The sequence below is a fragment of the Pristiophorus japonicus genome, chromosome 18, assembly GCF_044704955.1.
Source record: "Pristiophorus japonicus isolate sPriJap1 chromosome 18, sPriJap1.hap1, whole genome shotgun sequence".
In the NCBI taxonomy this organism is placed as follows: domain Eukaryota; kingdom Metazoa; phylum Chordata; class Chondrichthyes; family Pristiophoridae; genus Pristiophorus; species Pristiophorus japonicus.
The window spans coordinates 78,524,017-78,543,488 of NC_091994.1; the positions used below are offsets into that span (position 1 = coordinate 78,524,017).

Consider the following 19,472-nt stretch of genomic DNA (forward strand, 5'->3'; position numbering starts at 1 on the left):
AGGAATTAGATTGTGTTTGTGTAGACAAATTGTTTCAACTAAATAGGTTAGGGAGGACCAGAAGTCTCAAGCTAAGTCCGCAACAGGGTGTGAGGAGAGAATAGTGGGTCTCTAGAACAGGCTGCTGGCTCTTGCGATGAATGCTGATTCACTGAATTCCTTCAAGTGAGAGTTGGACCTGTTTCTTGCTGGGAGGATTTCACCTTGTACAGGAGCTCGGTGCTGTAAGACATTATTCAGAGCCAGAATGATCTCCTGGACTAGTTTTGATTGCTGAAGGGGGCTGGAGAGAAATTTTCCAGATTTATTTCCTTAATTGGCCTGAGTATTTCTTTGTTTTTTGCTTCCCCCAAGAGATTACATGGCTCTGGGTGGGGTGAGTAGTTTCGGTATTATGATGTGCAAGACGTCTCAGGTCTTTTCCTATCCATCATTTTTCATATGTCAAAGACCACTGGCTCTCCTGGCTCTTGAAGAAAATGGATTGACAAAGATTGCTTCACAAAAGCTGTGCCATTTTGGTTTGTGTTTACTGCGGAAGACTTTGTCCAGAGTTCCATTCATGACTTCCCGACTGAATTCCGAGTTTATCCGGCCACCGGCCTTAGCGAATCGCTGCAGGTTTAGGTCCTGATTGCACAAGGCCTGTGCATTGGGAGCCAGCACCAATCACACACTCTCAGCACGGTATAAAAGCTTAGCAGTAACTTCAGAACCTCTAATTTTCCTATCACCACTCCTGATTAGTACTGGGGAATGTATCCAGAGGCACCATCTTCCCTCTGGCAATTGGGAACTGTTATGTTCAGAATAAATTCACAGGACTATATTGCAAGCTCAAACTGTTGTGACCATGGTCTCTTTATTCAGACTCCAGAGTGAGGAAGCAGCGTGGTGAATCACCTTTTATACCTGCTTGCCCCAGGGTGCACAGGTGACCCTTAGGTCTCCCACAGGTGTGCCCCCTGGTGGCAAGTCTTACATTTGGGTAAGGCCTACATACATACATACATAACAGGAGCAAGCCAGAAGCTGCAGGTGGCTATGTTCCTCTGAGGCACAAAGTGGAGGGAGCTTCACTTAAAAATGCCGACGCAAGGTCCACACCTAAAGCTTTAACCTGTCTTCATTTTTCAGATGGAACTGCTGTGTCCTTCTGGAGTGTTCTGCTTTTACCTCTGATCTTTTTCTGACTCAGTTTATAGCACTCACACCTTTAAGTCAGATGGTCAGGGGCTCCCGTCCCACTCCACAGACTTGAAGGCATAATCCAGGCTGACACTCCAGTGGAATATAAGGCAGTGCTGCACTGTCAGAGATGTGGGGCTGGATTTTCGGGCCTTCTCCGCTCCGTTTTTCGCCCGGAGCGGCGGCAATGGCGGTGGTGAGGTGTTCTGGCCGGGCGGTCAGCCTCCAGCGCCCCGCGGCGATCCTTGGGTCCGGTTTGGTGGCGGCGCGGAGCAGCACCGCCCGCAAGAGCTGTGCCCGGTGTGCAACGCCCCTGGTTGTGACGCCGGCGCGAGTTTGGACTGTTGCCCGACCCGTACGCCCCGCACCGCCTGGGAAATCAGGGCGGTCCTACCATCCTGTCGGCGAAGAGGTGAGCAATGGACTCCTGAGGTAAGTGTGATTGGTTTTTCTTTTAATTTTTCTTCTGATTTGTGTTGCGGCGGCATGGGAAATGTTTTGGGAATGTTTTTGTGGTATTTGTTTTAGGTATTGGCCCCCCACCCACCCCACCCCAGGCGTCTCTCGGAGCACTCCCGGCCTGGCTCTTTAGCTCGGGAGAGATGTACAATGCCTCCCTTAGCGCTGCGCCCCCTGACTCAGAGCCCAGCTGCCCAAACTTACCTACTGAGGCGCAAACTATTCCCGGCCGCTAACTTTCCTGCCCCACCGTCATTACCGCCCCCAAAACATCAAAAGTTGAAAATTCAGCACATCGCCTTTCAGATGAGATGTTAAACCGAGCCCTGTCTGCCCTCTCAAGTGGACATAAAAGATCCCACCGCACGATTCAAAGAACATAAGAACATAAGAAATAGGAGCAGGAGTAGAGCTCGCCCCGCTGTGCTGGCCAATATTTATCCCTCAACCAACAACACTAAAACAGATTATCTGGTCATTATCCCATTGCTGTTTGTGGGAGTTTGCCTCGTTGGTTCCTTCATGTTTCCATTCTCCATTTCATCGTCTAACCAGCACAAGTCGATCATGTTTGATCTGCTAACAACTTGATATCAAACACCACGGGATACACTTTGAACTGTCACTGTTCCAATATGAACTCTTCAGTGCTTGCACTAATTTGCTCAGCGTGTTTATTTAACAGTTGAAGCTATTTTAAATAGTTTCATACCGGCATTAAAAAGCACACGGAGCAACTTAGTCCGAGTGCATTCTGAGTTTGTATGAGAACTGCCCCAGTTAGAAATATAGCCCATAATTGAGATAATAAGGTGCACTGGGCTCAGATTCAGCTTGGCGCAGGGACTCAGCATGAATATTCCCAACCTGTCTTTCTCTCTTTGATATAAGCAGCTAGTGGACAGCCTGATTACAAGATGATTGCTTTTGAAAGAAGTCGCCTATTCGACTGTCTCTGAACTTCGCTGTGTCACAGGTGCTTGTCCGAAATTCTAATGAAGTCTTAATGAGAGGCAGCATTAGACCATTAGATTCCCCGGCGCTGAAAGGAGATGAGCTGCCAAATAAAGTTAAGTGGGAGATTGCAGCCTGCTGGTGCTGAGGCCCAAGGGTAACGTCTGAACTGACTACAGAGGTTCCGCAGCCACAGTCTGAGTTGGCTATTCCATTCCCTAGCCAGCGACTCTATCCCTCGCCCTGGCAACTGTCTGACACTGAACTAGACTGTTCGCAACGTTGGTGTCATATTAGATCCTGAGATGAGTTTCCGGCCACATATCGGCCCTATCACCATTACTGCCTATTTCCACCTCCGCAACATCGCCCGATTCCATTGCTGAAGCCCTCATCCATGCCTTTGTTACCTCTAGACTTGACTATTAAATGTACTCCAGGCTGGCCTCCCACATTCTATCCTACGTAAACTTAAGGTCATCTAAAACTCTGTTGCCCATGTCCTAACTCACACCAAGTCCTGTTCAGCCATCACCCTTGTGTTCGCTGACCTACATTGGCTCCTGGCTAAACAACGCCTCAATTTAAAAATTCTCATCCTTGTCTTCAAATCCCTCCATGGTCTCGTCCCTCCCTATTCCTGTAATCTCCTCCAGCCCCATAACACTCTGAGATATCTGCACTCCTCTAATCCTGGCCTCTTGCACATCCCTGATTTCAATAGGCTCCACCATTGTTGATCATGCCTTCAGCTGCCAAGGCCCCAAGCTCTGGAATTCCCTTCCTTAATCTCTCCCCCTCTCTACCTCTCTTTCCTCCTTTAAGGTGCTCTTTAAAACCTACCTCTTTTGACCAAGCTTTTGGTCACCTGCCCTAATATCTCCTTACAAAAGCAAAATACTGTGAAGGCTGGAATTTGGAATAAAAACAGAAAATGCTGGAAATCTCAGCAGGTCAGGCAGCATCTGTGGAGAGAAGCAGAGTTAACGTTTCAGGTTGATGACCCTTCATCAGAACTGGAGAGTGACGAATGGTTTTCTAACTCCTGGCATTACCATTTGAATTTGGGCCATCATCCCTTTTGTTTCTCTAATCTCTCCTGTCTTCCAACCTGTCACAGACCATTCCTTTTGTTCTTTCTTCCCCTCCCTTTTCAGTGCCTGTTAAGAATGTGTACTTTCCGAACTTTCTCCAGTTCCGACGAAAGGTCATCGACCCGAAACGTTAACTTTACTATCTCTTTATGTGGTTTGTGTCAAATTTTGTTTTATAATGCTCCTGTGAAGTCCCTTGGGACATTTTACTGTCGTAAAGTTGCTGTATAAATGAAGTTTTTGTTGTTGTTTAGCAACAGCAGACTTCTCCCCCTCCTCCAACACATAACGTAGGCCGACTCGCCAGTGCAGTACTGAGGCAGCACCTTTTGCCAAGTCCAGCAAACAGAGTCGTTCTGAGGTTAGCTGCCGTGACAATCCATTGAAAACCATAATAATGTCTCCACGTCATGGGACGCAGGAATAATTGGAAATAAAGGGTGGTATTTTTTAAAAAACTTTCTGGTTTACTTTTTGAAACAAATTCCAGTCTAACCACCCACAAATCAGGCAGTCCAGTTCCAATCCAGGCATGTCTTTATCGGCTACTTGGCCCCCAACCCAGTTACTGAGCAGCACGACGTCCTGTCTGCTTTTAACATTCTATTCAGGATTGAATAACCTGCTCTCTCCGAAACATGTTATTCTAGAGTGGGGGGTAACTCTAAACTAACCCGCCTGTCGGGGAACTGACGGGATCGGGTACAACCTTGGTTTTGCGCTCCGCCGGTAATATTGGGTGGGGTGTAACCCAGCGTTCCACCTGAACACTTGAGGTTCCCGATGGGTGAGTCAGTTTAAAATTGCTCCTGCTAGATTTTTCTTTAAAGGGGGAGGGAGGTCCATTCACGTGACTGCTAATGCAGCAATGTCCGAAACCCAATCCTGGGGCCGGAGGTGCAGCCAGGTGCAAGTACTCTATGTACATGCCTACACCGGTTATCCCCTTGAGTTTTTGCAGTGAGGGCTTACTGTGCAAACACCAACCGTCTGAAACCTGCCGCCTGCCATTCAGGTCTGAACTCCACCTGTAGCAAAAAGAAATCCAGGCCACCATGTCAGGGGTAGGTCACCGTGGAAAATATCAGTTCTGTATCCTTTGGACGCTCACTCCACTGAGAAGGTGGAGCTTGTTTAATGCAGGTATTGGTCCAGTTTTACATCGAATGTACAGCACATTCGGCCCAACTGATCTATGCTGGTGCTTATGCTCCTCACGAGGCTTCTCTCACCTTACTTCATCTCACCCTATCGGCATATCCTTCAATTCCTTTCTCCCTCGTGTGTTTATCCAGCTTCCCCTTAAAACTCTGGGGTCGCAATTCGGTCCCGCCGTTTTTGGGGCGGTGTCAACCGCCTGAGTGCTGATTTTACCGCCGGGCGTTCGGTGCAGGCTCCAGCTGCCAAATTCAGTTTTGACGCCCAAAGATGAGAGAGCAGCGCTAAAAAGTGGCGTTGCGCACTCATCCTCGGGCGGGAGCTCAGGAGGCCGACTGAATTTCCCGTCGGGAGGCTGCCGCCATGCTGGAAAAAAAACAGGAAGGAAAAAAAAGAATTAAAAGTTTTCTGATCCAACACACACACTTCCCCACTCTTAAAACTAATGAAAACATGCAGAAATAAATAAAAGGAAAAACTTACCTTCCTTTCTGGGCGATTCCTCCTGAGGTCCGCTCTTTACCGACCACTTTTTCCTGGCTGTACGGCCACCCGTCGCTACTGCAGCCGTACAAAGCAAATGTCGCGTCAAAGAGGCATTGCACGCTGGATGGCGTCACCACGGGGGTGGTGTTAGCTGGCACAGCGTTACCTCTTGGCATCTCCGCCAACGTTAGACAGGTTGGATGCAGGAAGAATGTTTCCAATGTTGGGGAAGTCCAGAACCAGGGGTCACAGTCTAAGGATAAGGGGTAAGCCATTTAGGACCGAGATGAGGAGAAACTTCTTCACCCAGAGAGTGGTGAACCTGTGGAATTCTCTACCACAGAAAGTTGTTGAGGCCAATTCACTAAATATATTCAAAAAGGAGTTAGATGAAGTCCTTACTACTAGGGGGATCAAGGGGTATGGCGAGAAAGCAGGACTGGGGTACTGAAGTTGCATGTTCAGCCATGAACTCATTGAATGGCAGTGCAGTCTAGAAGGGCCGAATGGCCTACTCCTGCACCTATTTTCTATGTTTCTATGTTAGGCCTTTGCCACCCGTTATCTGCCTTCCACCGCGGTAATGGGCAACGTACAAAACCCAGTTTCAACCCCTCTTTGCTGTTAGCCTCAACCATTCCATGTGATAGCAAATCCACATTCTAACCCTCTCTGGATAAACACATTCCTCCTGAATTCCTTATTGGACTTATCTTCTATTTGGACTCCCCACAAGTGGAAGCAACTTCTCGACATCGACTCTATCAAACCCCTTCTTAATCTCAAAGGCCTTTTTTTTTTAGCTCACCCTTTCTCTTTTCTAGTCTTTCCTGATAGTTATAACCTGTCAGTTTTGGTATCATCTTTGTACATCCTTTTTGCACCTTGTCCAGTGCCTCTAAGCAATCATTGATTGGGTTCCCATCTTTAACCAACCTTCCTCAATGCTCTTATTACAGATCCATACATAAACATATTAGATTCTGAGGGGGATTGACAAGGTAGATGCTGAGAGATTGCTTGCCCTGGCTAGAGAATCTAGAAGTAGGGGCATAGTCTCAGGATAAGGGCTTTTAAAACTGAGATGAGGAGGAATATCTTCACTCAGAGGGTTGTGAATCTTTGGAATTCTCTGCTCCAAAGAGCTGTGGATGCTCAGTCGTTGAGTATATTCAGGGCTGCATTTTGAGCTCCAGTGGAATCAAGGAATATGGGGATCGGGCGGGAAAGTGAAGTTGAGGCTTTTCGTCATGTGTGAGCCTCGATGGCGAGCGCTGGCCGGATATTCGACCACGGGGGGGGGAGGCCTTCATAACCGAGCCCAACCCTAACCTCGCTCAAAATCCATTATCCGTCAAGAGCAGTAATCCGGCTGGGCTGCTCGTTCCCCTCCCCGGCCCAGGAGCATTGCGGTTTAGTGTAGCACCTTAACTGCAGCCGTAACTCAGCACAGCCGCGTGGTGGAACCATGGATTTCGCTGTCGTGTCAGGTGTAGTAACATCACGTGACGCATTGACCCATGACCTGTGGTCCCTACAGATAACAGCTTGTGTGCTTAGTGTGATATATTCTTACTACATCACTAACTAACACACTCTATAGTGAAAAATATTTCTAGCCGCTCCATATATGCTCTGAAAGTCTCTCGGTCATGTTGGAACTCACCCAAGCGCCCTATTATTCCCATAGCCATAGGACTCTGGCAATGTCAACAGTTCAGCCAAGTGTGATTGAAATTTACCTTGGAGTTTTAGCTGTTCTGCAAAACAAAGAACCTCTCACAGTCTCTCTGTCGGTTGGCTGGATTATCCACCAACAAAAATTTCAGCTGGAAAATCCAGAAATCCTATCCTCGTTCGCCAGTGTGATATATCCTTACGACATCATTAGCACACACGCTGTACAAGATGGATCTAATATGGAAACCCTGTCATCATGTGACTTTGCCACAAGATCCTGTTATTATTTACATCAGTCGTTGCATTACCACAGTAATCCACTAGGGGGAAGCTCTATTTTACACTTAGCTTCTGATTTCCTGTTGCTGCCAAGTCAAAGTGAGATCCTCAATGTAACTGCAAGTTAGCAGTTAGTGTGGAATGTGCTGTGATCCAAGAATTCCTGAAAGCCTGGCACAATTCAATAAAGACGCGATATTTAGAAATATCAACCAAAAAGTGGAAACGTTGCAAGAGAAAACTTTCAAGAGGTTTTTTAAAAATTTGTTCCTGGGATGTGGGCATTTATTGCCCATCCCTACGAACGATTTGAAGCATTGCGTGTAACACTGAGTAGATCCGCTGTGAGCAGAGTTCGAACCTACGCGGGGAAACCCCAGAAGATTTCAAGTCCAACACCTTATCCATTCGGCCATCGCAGCTGCATGGTGAAGGAAACCTGAAGCCTTCAACAAATACGGGAGTTCCACGGAAAGCCCAGCAAGTTTATTCAGTGAGTAACTGACCCACACAGCCCAGAAACGTCTCGTGTTTGATCTGCGGTCGACACTGAGTTATCCTTTCTATATTCGGCTATAGACTTCAGTAATTTCCTGACAACAGACGTTAGCCTAACTGCTTTATAATTACCTGGTTTCCCTCTCTCAGCTTTCTTAAATAGCGGAGTGGCATGCGCTATGTGTGAATGTGTGTACGGGTGTGTGTGTGTGTGTGTGTACACGCAAGTGTGAACACTGTCTGGGCTCACACATAAAGAAAGAAAGACATACATTTATATAGCGCCTTTCACGACCACTGGACGTCCCAAAGCGCTTTGCAGCCAATGAAGTACTTTTTGAAGTGTTGTCACTGTTGCAATGTGGGAGACACGGCAGCAAGCTCCCACAAACAGCAATGTGACAATGACCAGATAATCCGTTTTTGTTATGTTGCTTGAGGGATAAATATTGGCCAGGACACTGGGGATAACTCCCCTGCTCTTCTGTGAAATAGAACCATGGGATCTTTTACGTCCACCTGAGAGGGCAGACGGGGCCTCGCTTTAACGTCTCATCTGTCAGTGTCAGAGGTCCACTCGAGTGTCTGCCTAGATTTTTTGCGCTCAAGTCCCTGGAGTGGGGCTCGAACCCACAACTTTCTGAACATGAAGAATGTTTACTCTGTGAGGTACCCTGGAGAAGAGAAAGTGGAAAATTAAAATATAGTGAGTTTTGGTGAGGAAATGATGCTCACGAAGGGATGCTTCCTTGCTCTGACGCTCTCAATGGGGAGCACGGGGAAAAATGGAAAGACAATGCCTGCACACCTGCAATTTCCAGCAATATGGTTCCGCAGAGTGCTGCTCCCCACGAGCTTCAGCCCACCGCTGGAAGAGCCCGAGCACAGAATTATTCCGAACGTTACACAAATAGTGGGAATCACACAGGAGTGTCTGTGGAGAATTTGGCACAATATCAAAAATGTCTTCCAGAAAACATCAGGAGGAGATATCAGCACAAGGTGCTGACAAGCATTGCAGACTTGGCTGTGTATTGTGCAGCCAGCACAGTGTGAACATGAAAACTTAACATGTTTGTATTAACTCCCTCTCTAGAAACAAAGACTTGCATTTTTATAGCACTTTTCACAACCTCGGGATGTCCCAATGACGTACTTCGTATTTTTGAAGTGTAGTCACTGTTGCAATGTAGGAAACATGACAGCCAATTTGTGCACAGCAGGCTCCCATAAGCGGCACTGACCAGATAATCTGTTTTAATGACGTTGATTGAGGGATGAATATTGACTTGGACACCAGGGGGAGAACTCCCCTGCTCTTCTTCGAAATAGCACCATGGGATCTTATACATCCACCTGAGAGGGCAGACGGGTCCTCAGTTTAACATCTCATCTGAAAGACGGCACCTCTGACTGTGCAGCACTCATATAAGTCAAATACACAAATTGATGCCTGAGTTTAAAAAAGCACACAGTAGGATTTAGTCTATTTAAGTATTCGTGCAGCAAAGGCCTGGGACAAAAAACATATCCCTTTATTCATGTTGCCTTGCACGCGCTATGACTGACATTCACCACCAGGTGTCAGTACAAGCAGCTGAGTTGCTGGACGAATGCAGCCGATTGCCGTTAAATCAAGGGCTGCCTGCCAGAAGACATTATAAAATTCAGGACGAAGGTTCCCTCTGGATAATGAAATTGTAAGCCCACTTGGATAGGACATGTTTACGATTTTGCTGCAGATAGCTCACAAAGGAAATCATCTCCTTTCGAGGGGCTGGGTATTGTCTGAGATGTAATTTCAGCCGACAGTGTGTCGTCTTTCTACCTCCCACATAACATTTATTAAAAATCATCTCTGTTTTGTTCTGTCAATGGCTCAGCTGGAATAAAATAAGTTGCAGATTTGGTAGGAAGTTGGTTGATGGACAAGAAACAAAGGAAGCGTTCTGTCCATCTTTCGGGTGCAAAACAGGGGCATAAGGTACCAATGTGGCAATGCTCCGTCCCACTCTCAAATGGCACCTGGAGTACGGGACACCATATTGGTTCGGGTAATACCTAGACATCACTGGCAGCCACCTGAAACAGGCATGCGGTCCTTTGCATATGCTAATGAAGGGCCTAACGCCTGTTTCATGACCCCCACCAAAATTCAGCAGAACTGGGCGGCAGTTGCAGGCCTCTTGAATCGGAGCATTTCGGAGATTGGCCGTGTTTGAGGCTCATGGGACATCTGCGCATGCACTTAAAGGCACAGCACTCTCCTACACCTGCGAGCTGGAGAGGGGAGAATGTGCAAATTGAGAGCCACAAAGTCTTCAGCAGCCATTCCTTTGATCATTGAGGATGAGTGGGGAAAAACGCTTCAATGAAGACTGTCGAAACCAGGCCCAGAGCTCCCTGGTTTAATGAGGAGGAATTGGAGGAGCCATTATCGGTGGTGGAACGCAGACATAAAGACTTCACCCGGGATGGTTGCGGAAAGCCTCCACCACCCTAATACAGACGCATTTGGAGGGAGATTGGTAAGGGGGTGTCCTCAACGGGCAACATTGTACGGAATGGTGACCAATGCAGGAAACGTTGGAACGATTTGGCGGTGTCAGCAAGAGTGAGTACAAATTTACTGCGCCCCTCCTGTCCAACTCCAAAAAGTTTGTGCGCCTGATGTGTGTGTGTGTGTGGGAGTGTGTGTGGGGGGCATCAGCAAAGGGGCTAAAGGCTGCAACGTTTCTTTGTGCAGTAGAAAAATACATCCAAGGCAGCAAGCCTGAGTGCCACGGGAGAGGGCCCAGCAGAGGTGATAGAATTGAGCAGCCTGGAAGAGCGTGCGCTGGCATTGGTGGGTGACCATTGTTGTGCCACCACAAAGGATGATGCAGATCCGGTGCCACAGCATGGTAAGGTTAAACTAATCTCCGGTGTGAGCAACGCTCATGGCATGAAAGATCATGCAAATGCTAATGCACTCGCGGTTTTACGCTCACTTTGTTGGCCATTATTGATGTGCCCATGTAGAGATGGAACTCCTTGCTGGCACAATGTGAGATGGCATGGCTCACATGTCAGCTTGACCAGCACCACCCCCCTCCCTCCCCCTCCCCCCCACAGACTGAAATGTCGTCTGCTACTTGCAGGTAATGAGTCGGACAGCACGAATCAAGGCACACCATCCACCTCTGGCATTCAAAGGAGCCGTCAGGCCCCAACACAGCGTTGTCCCCAGCCCCAAGTCAGCAAGTCCTTCATCCACACCCACCCACCAATCACCCATATCCACCGCTCCCAACGCCGCCACCCAGAGCCACGAAGAAGACGAGAGGAGGACGGAGGGCCCGTGTTTGAGCCCCTTGAACTTGAGGAGCTGGAAGACGATGACACCAGCCTCCTGCCATGAGTGCCAACTGCCCGGAGACCCTCAGCGTCGGGCTCCAAGTTCATGGGGTTTGGAACGGATCACATGAGAAAGCGTTTCCAAGCGCAGAGGCCGTGGCGCGAAGGCAACCAAGGCGCCTGGAACCCAGCAGGACCGAGCAACCAGCTGAGGGTGCAGGAGGGCTCTCAGCTACTCAGATGGTCCAGCTATCCAGGACGAGCGTGGACATAGGTCGCGATATGCTCTTGACCATGGCTGGGATAGCTGGCAGCATTGCTACCTTCACCCAGCAGCATGATGACAGGCTGGATCGGCTCATCACTGTGTTGGAGCACACGACCGAGTCTGTGGAGGCGATGAGGCAAGAGATGGCTTCTGGCCGCGTAGTGCAAGCCCCTGACCCTACGCCCTCAAGCAGACAGATCCTGAGGAGCAGGAGATTTCGGCACCTTCAGTCACACCCGCTGCCTTCTCGCCAATACGCACATGTCTGCAGACATCCCGCTGCCCTCCTGCACAACCTCGTCAACCAGAGGCAGTGAGGGGCAGGGGAGCGGGACGTCGTGTTGTAGGCGAGGCGAAGAGGAGCTTGGGCCTCGCTTCAAGGGTGGGGGAGAGAGGTGGTGGTGCTGGGTAGAGGGGTGGGTGTTGGTGGTGTAAACGTTCCTAAATGTTATAATGTTATGTAACCTTTGTAACTCTGCACTTGTAAATACACTCACCTTGTTCACCCTCTCCTTGTCAGTGTCCCATTTTGACGTCATGTGTGGTGCCTTGTGAGAAACACACATCTGTCTCTCAGGTAATCAGCTTTATCACAAATATCTTCCCATCCACATCTGACTGCACTGTATAATGGATCCTGTCATCAGGCCATTGCAACACGACAAGGAAGGGTCACCAATGCAGGAAGGCTGCCATTCAATGACACTCACTTTACCTACTTGCAGGGCAGACCTTAAGGCTTGTACTTCAACCCACTTTTTCCAAAGCCAAACATGGCAGTGCCACCCCTGAGGACATGGTGATCAGTTACATTGCATTCCGTTAAATGTATTTTCCCATCTTTCATACCTCATGTAATGCTCTTCTGACTATCAGTTACAGCGAGGTGCCATATCTTTACATTTTCTAACTTTCACTTATTCACCCTGACATAATCCCATACCATCTGCGCAGTCACAATATGTCCCTAAATATGTCCCGCATTAAATGCTCTCAAAACTCTTGGAGGGCATCTCCATTGAGCCGTTACCATCTTTCGCTACTCATTGCTGCTTCCTCTACCACACCTTTCCTTCCATGGAGTCATGTGGAGTAACTACCAATCTCATGGTCTACAGGGCTGTAGTAATACCCGCCCTCCTGTATGGCTCAGAGACATGGACCATGTACAGTAGACACCTCAAGTCGCTGGAGAAATACCACCAACGATGTCTCCGCAAGATCCTACAAATTCCCTGGGAGGACAGACGCACAAACATTAGCGTCCTCGACCAGGCCAACAGCCCCAGCATTGAAGCACTGACCACACTCAATCAGTTCCGCTAGGCAGGCCACATTGTTCGCATGCCAGACATGAGATTCCCAAAGCAAGCGCTCTACTCGGAACTCTTTCACGGCAAACGAGCCAAAGGTGGACAGAGAAAACGTTTCAAGGACACCCTCAAAGCCTCCCTGATAAAGTGCAACATCCCCACTGACACCTGGGAGTCCCTGGCCAAAGACCTTGAGTCTCATCACGAGAGCGTGCAAAAATCAAGCGCAGGCAGCGGAAGGAGCGTGTGGCAAACCTGTCCCACCCTCCCTTTCCCTCAACGACTGTCTGTCCCACCTGTGACAGGAACTGTGGCTCTTGTATTGGACTGTACCGTCACCTAAGAACTCATGTTTAGAGTGGAAGCAAGTCTTTCTTGATTGCAAGGGACTGCCTATGATGATGGAATAACATTTCTGAACTCTTTCTGTGCGGGTTAAGGTCCATCACATTACTCTTTATATGCTGTGAGGGTTAGTCGATCTGTCAGATTTATTACATCTCTCAGAATAGACTATGTCCGTGACCACAACAAATCACGCTGGGCATTTTGTGATTAAGCAGAACAGATTTTAATAAGTAGTTTCCTTGCAGTACAAAGAAATAAAACTTAACAAGGCAATAGTGACAGTATATTCATTGAAACCTCAACGGTAGGCCACTGAGTCACTGCTTGTCTATTGCTGTGTTCTGTTCACAGTAGTCCTTCCTCAAATTCCTCCGTACTGGTGCTACCTCCAAAGTCGAATAGCTGTAACTTTTTATACCCTTTCCCTCCCATACAAATGTTGTGAGAGTCTGCAGCTGTCTCATGCTTACAATAGATCATTCTAAGTCTGTGCCTCTGACCTTCTATGTTATCTTTAGTTCTTCTCTGAGAACTCTTACAATGACTGTGTCACAGAATTTATTAATGAGCTTGGCTTGACAAAATGTGACATGCTGCATACTTTTCTGTTATTGGTCATTATTTGGCCTTGGCCATTGTGGTTTTAAATGAAGATGTTTCAGCAAGGTGACAAAAAAAAATGGCTACCTTGAGCTTACACACATGTTAGTTGCCTTTATCAGATACCACTTAAAACAAAAGCATTACCAATAAAATAAAACAACACCCAACAAAGTTTTTTCTAACAGTGCCACTGATAAAGCTGCAGCATGTGCTCGATACCCGCGATGTGCAGCGCTGCAGCACTCGGAGCCCTTCTCCGTGCCACTCGACTCACAGCCAGCTCACACCTGCTTTTAGTCAGCGGTCCTTCTGGCGGGCGGCTAGTCGACCTGAGTCCATCAACCCTGAGAAACATGCTGGATTTCCAGCCTCCGGCACGGGCGGGTGGCAGGACGTGATGTTGGCGGAACCACCATGACCAATCTCCCGCCGGGCGGGATGTGGAAGGTAGATGGGCGGTTCCGGAGGAATCGGCCCCCCCCAAAAAAACGACATTGCCGGCGGAACCTCGGGCGGCTACGGGTGCAACTTCCACCAAATTCGGCCCCTGTATGTATTACTGTGTAACATACTGTTCTAATATAAAAACTGAAAATGCTGGAAATCTCAGCGGGTCAGGCAGCATCTGTGGAGGGGAAGCAGAGTTAATGTTTCGGGTCTGTGACCCAGCGTCATTGACCCGAAACATTAACTCAGCTTCCTCATCGACCCGAAACGCTAATGTCATGTATGTACATTCTGCTTGTAGCCACCAGATGGTGTCATTGTTGGAGGCCACTGAGCAGCACGCACATGGTGCTGCTCAGGTATAAAAGGCCAGCCATTTTGAGAATCAGGCACTTTGGGCCTAAATAAAGCAGAGCCAGTGTTGTACCTTGCTTAGTTAAACAGTACTCAGTTTGAAACTTTATTGCATACTTTACAGTTAACTCTGTTTCCTCTCCACAGATGCTGCCTGACCCGCTGAGATTTCCAGCATTTTCTGTTTTTATTCCAGATTCCAGCATCCGCGGTATTTTGCTTTTGTAACATATTGTTCTATTCCATTTTGCACTGTTATAAATCACGTGTAGCTAATATTTTAGAATGAATATACTGGCAATGTCCATTCCCATTAAATGGCGTACTCACATGTCTCCTGCTTAATGTTGTCAGCTCCTAATCCAACCCGCAGATGGCAAGGTCCTCCTTCTCCCACTGCTCCCACTTGGTGCTTGACATCCAAACCCATGTTTTCGCCCATCTTCAGTCTTGACGTAAGACTTTATGGGGCCGATTTTCAGCAAGGCTCCCGCCCGCCCAAGTGCCGCCCAAAGTGCCGCCGATGGCCGCCGAGATAGCGGACGGTACTTTGGGCGGGATATTCATGGCCAAGGTCCCTCGAAGGTCGACGGGCGGCAAATGAAGGATGTACGCCACCAATCTGGGCAGCAGTGGGCGGGAGGTCTCATTCTCGGCGGCAGAGGCGCTTGCCGCCCAAGTGCCGGCGGGGATGGAGTCGAGCCCACGGAGGGTCGAAGACCTGAAAAAAAAAATTAACAGTAAAAAAAGTAAAAAAGCTAGCGGAAGACCTTCAGGGGACCCCATCCAGATAAGTCGCTGTGGAAAAAAAATATATAAAATGTTCACTAACCTTTTTTTCAGGTTCTTCAGGGTTACCGCCTGGGACAGACCAGCCTCCTGCCAGCGGTTCACCCCCCCCCCGTTCTGCCGCTGAGTCCCGCCGACTCCCGCCCGCAGGAATATGGTTAGTTGTGCCACTCGGCCGCCCGCTGATGTCAGCGGACGGTTCCCGACGGCTCTCCCCTCCCGCCCACTCCAGCCCACGTCCAAAGTGGCACTGGGCGGATCTTGACGAGGAACGTTGGGGGCGGTGGGCGGTGAGGTGATGAATTTCAGCCCCTATATCTTTGAGATATTTGTGCTTCCTTGAGACTCCTTTATAGTTTAGGCACTTGGGCTGTTCTTGCTCAAGCTTCACAAGACCAAGGTGCTGTTGAAGTATGACTTTGGGACTCCAGAATTTGTTCAATCCTTTCAGAAATTCCTTGACTTAATTTTGGGAGATTTTATTACATTAAAAGCACTATATAAATGAGAGTTATTATTCATGCTTGGGCTCTCTGTCATGTATCACACATTCAACACGCCTTCCTTGTATTTTTCTCTGTTAACCATCAAAATCTGATCATAAAGGTCAAGCAAAATTGCACAGAGCTGTTGAGTTGATTCATTTACATGATTCAACTTCCATCCCAACCTCTGGCAAAAATGCTCTGTTCATGTAAATTGGCTGCTGCGTTTCCCACGGTACAACACTGACTACATTCCAAAACTACTTCATTGGCTGTAAAACGCTTTGAGGCATCCAGTGGTCGTGACAGGCGCGACATAAATGCAAGTCTTTCTTTTAAGATTTACCTCAATTTTTCCCCTTTTTGACCTTGGTAGGTTCCTGCATTCTGGGTCTTGGCCTTCACTGGGTTTCTTCATGACAAAATAGTTGGATGTCATTGGTTGGGTAGCAAATGCACTCAATTTCCTTGCCAATTAGTCTTAACGGTTACACCTGATAAAACATCGCACTGTTTCTCTTAGTTATAATAATGTATAAGTAAAAACATGAACCCACGTTAAATATGTTAGTGCACAAGCTGATCTAGCATGAGATGTTGTGTGAACATACAACATGGTTGTGCATCAGAGTACCAGTTACATTTCCTTAGATGGATGTGACAAAGCCTTAGCTTATATTTCAAAGTCATTACTCCCAAGAGGCGTCACATTGGCTGACTCTTCTTCTATCGGGCAATTGCCTATTTAAAGTTAAACATGAGGTGTACAACCAACAAAAACTGTAACTTAACAAAAAATTAAAAGGAAACTTAACAAATTAAATTAAAATACTATTCCTTGGGGTGATGATGCACTCCAGTCCCTCCGGTGCCCACCGGTCGTGGAAGGCCTTGAGCGTGCCGATGGACACCACGTGCTCCATCTCCAGGGACACCCGGGCGTGAATGTAGGCACAGAAGTCAGGGCGCACTTCAGTCAGGCCGAACGACCCACTCGACTGCCCCGCTGCCTGAACCTATTGATGGTCATCTTGGTCAGGCCCAGGAGCAGTCCCACGAAGAAGTTCCACGATCTGCCCACTCCCCCCCCCTCCCCCCAGACAGGGTGCCCAAAGATCAGGAACGTGGGACTGAAGTTCAACCAAGAACCGAGGAGCAGCCCTGTCACATTGGCTGGTGCGGGGTGTGTGAATGAAGTTAATTGCTCAGCCTATGCGTTAGATTGCAATGTGTCTGGGCTTAACAAAGCCAATTCACTGATGAATGGCCTCCTATCTGGGGTATGTGAGGCCAATGGAATCACAAAGCTAGGCCCAAGCATATTTGGCACTGAACTCTGAGGCCATGCTGTAAGTCTGCACAGACCTAATTACTGCCTCCAAAGTTTTAATGGATACAAATAGGTCCCATAATAAATTTGCAATGCAGCTGCTTAGTATCAGCTTGGCTCAATAGTAGCACTCTCGCCTCCGAGTGAGAAGGTTGCAACGTCATAGTCGCACTCCAGGACTTGAATACATAATCTAGCACTCTAGATTACACTGAAACAAGCGCTCTACTCCGAGCTATGTCACGGCAAGTGAGTCCCAGGAGGGCAGAGAAAAAGGACACCCTTCAAGGACACCCTCAAAACCTCCTTGGAAAAAGTGTAACATTCCCACCGACTCTTGGGAATCCCTGGCCCAAGACCGCTCAAAGTGGAGGAGAAGCATCCGGGAAGGCGCCGAACACCTCGAGTATCTTCGTCGGGAGCACGCGGAAACCAAGCGCAAAGAGCAGAAGGAGCGCACAACAACCCAAGCACCTTAGAACTCATATTAGTGTGGAAGCAAGTGATCCTCGGCTCCGAGGGACTGTCTAAGAAGAGAAGACATAATCTAGGCTGACACATCAGTGCGCTACCGAAGGAGTGCTGCACTGTTCGAAGTGATAACTAATGTTATGCCCCCTTGTTACCACACCACAGCAAATAGTTTCTATCAAATCCTTTAATCATCTTAACGACCTCAATTAGATCACCCCTTTATCTTCTTTACTCAAGAGAATACGAGTCGAGGCTACAGATTAGATTACATTTGGTTATGGATTCCCTAAGTTAGGCGAGAGAAGAATTGGGCACAGTTCTTGCTCCTGATCACTAGCTGGTGACCTTCCTACTGGCATTGCATGACTGTGGGCACCCGGTGAGCAGAGGATTGGGCTCAATTGTGATGCTGTCCACGGTAAAATAGCCTGTCAACTCTCACATGATTAATGGCCACTTGGACGAGATGCTGGAGGGTGACCAGTGACCATTTCAGGAGAGGGGAAGGTTCTTTTGTTTTGAAGGTTCTTTTTTTTCCTCAAACGGAAATGTTTAGTTTTAGAGGAACAAAGTGAGACTTGGACATGTTATCCCTATCTCCGCAGCACTCCCTGATGTTGCAGCTCTGCCTCTGCACTGAATTGAAATTCAGGAGGTAGTGTTTAAAGTTCCAGCAGTCAGTTCCTCTCGCGGTTGAGCCGTGGGTAAAGGCACCACCCAGTGAGCAGCGGAGCCCTGCAGCTGAAAGGGGCTCCAGTTTTGATCCAAGCTTTGACCAGAGTTGGCTGATCTCAGCTGGCATGGTGATGGAGGCACGACACTGGGCTGGATGTTTGTGGGCTAGAAGGGGAAAACGGAGCTAAGATTCCCATTCCTGATCCCAGTGAGTTCTGTAGGAAAGTGTGCAGGTGTAGATGTCACATGAGGACACGATTGCACTTGGCTGCGATTTCCCACAACAGTTGAATAGCCTGTTAACATTCAGGCCTAGACTTTCTAACTCACCGGGGGTGGAAATTCGGCTGGGGGCTAATTCGGGCACTAACGGCGGCGGGGCGGTAAATTTTGCGCCAGGAAATGGTTTGTGTCGGCAGCCGCAAAAATTCATCAGCTGGGCCCAGAGTGTGGAGCGGAGTGGTAAAGGAGGCGTTCCACACCTCTTTCAGGGCGCTAGGCCAGCTGAGCCACTGAAAGTCCCGAGCTAAAGAGCCGGTCTTGGAGCGCCCTGAGAGAGGCTTCCCTGGGAAAACAAAAATCAGCAAAAACATCCAAAACATTCCTTATTGACGCCACATAAACATACATCGCAAAATTGAAAAAATAAAAAACACTCACACCTACCTCAGGTATTCATTCCTTCCCTCACTGCGGCCAGAACAGCTCAGGCGCCCCACTAGAGGGCGATACGGGCCACTACGGGGCCCCCAGAAACATATTTAAGAATGGTGTCACAACCGGGGGCGTTATACACCAGCTCACCTCTCCCGGGCGGTACTGCTCCGCGCCCCTGCAAACCCGGCACCTAATGTCCCCGGGGGGGGGGGGGGTGGAAGCTGGCCGACCCCCGGAAATGCTTTCTGCCGCTATTACCGCCCCTCTGGGCCGCGAACAGAGGTGGCCACAGACCAGATTTCCACCCCATGGTATTTTAACACCATTGGTGCTGCCAGTGATGAATTAACATCAATCACAATATTTAGACTTCACTCCTTAGTGCCATTTGTGGAGCTGTGCCCCAGCAACTTCAACCCCTGTAAGCAAATGGAACAAATTGCGGGGGGAGAAGGGAACTGATAAGTTCTAACAATAATAATAGCAAAAAAATTAGCGCTAGTGAGTGGGAATCCCGAGTTTCAATCAAAACGCCGTTTGGTATTTTGCACTGCTCCTCGTTGGGCTGTACTGGGCTTGGCTGGGCTCAATGTCTAC

The 19,472-nt window shown here is 48.4% G+C and overlaps 1 protein-coding gene across 1 annotated transcript in view; it reads right to left on the bottom strand.

Moving 5' to 3' along the window:
- The window catches only part of LOC139229059 (mannan-binding lectin serine protease 2-like), a 74,101-nt gene extending 68,586 nt beyond the window's left edge, over positions 1–5,515 (bottom strand). Inside the window, exon 1 of the mRNA XM_070860717.1 lies at positions 5,337–5,515. Within this exon, the coding sequence (XP_070716818.1) occupies positions 5,337–5,515 (179 nt within the window). The remainder of the gene's footprint in view (positions 1–5,336) is intronic.
- Positions 5,516–19,472: the final 13,957 nt, after the last annotated feature.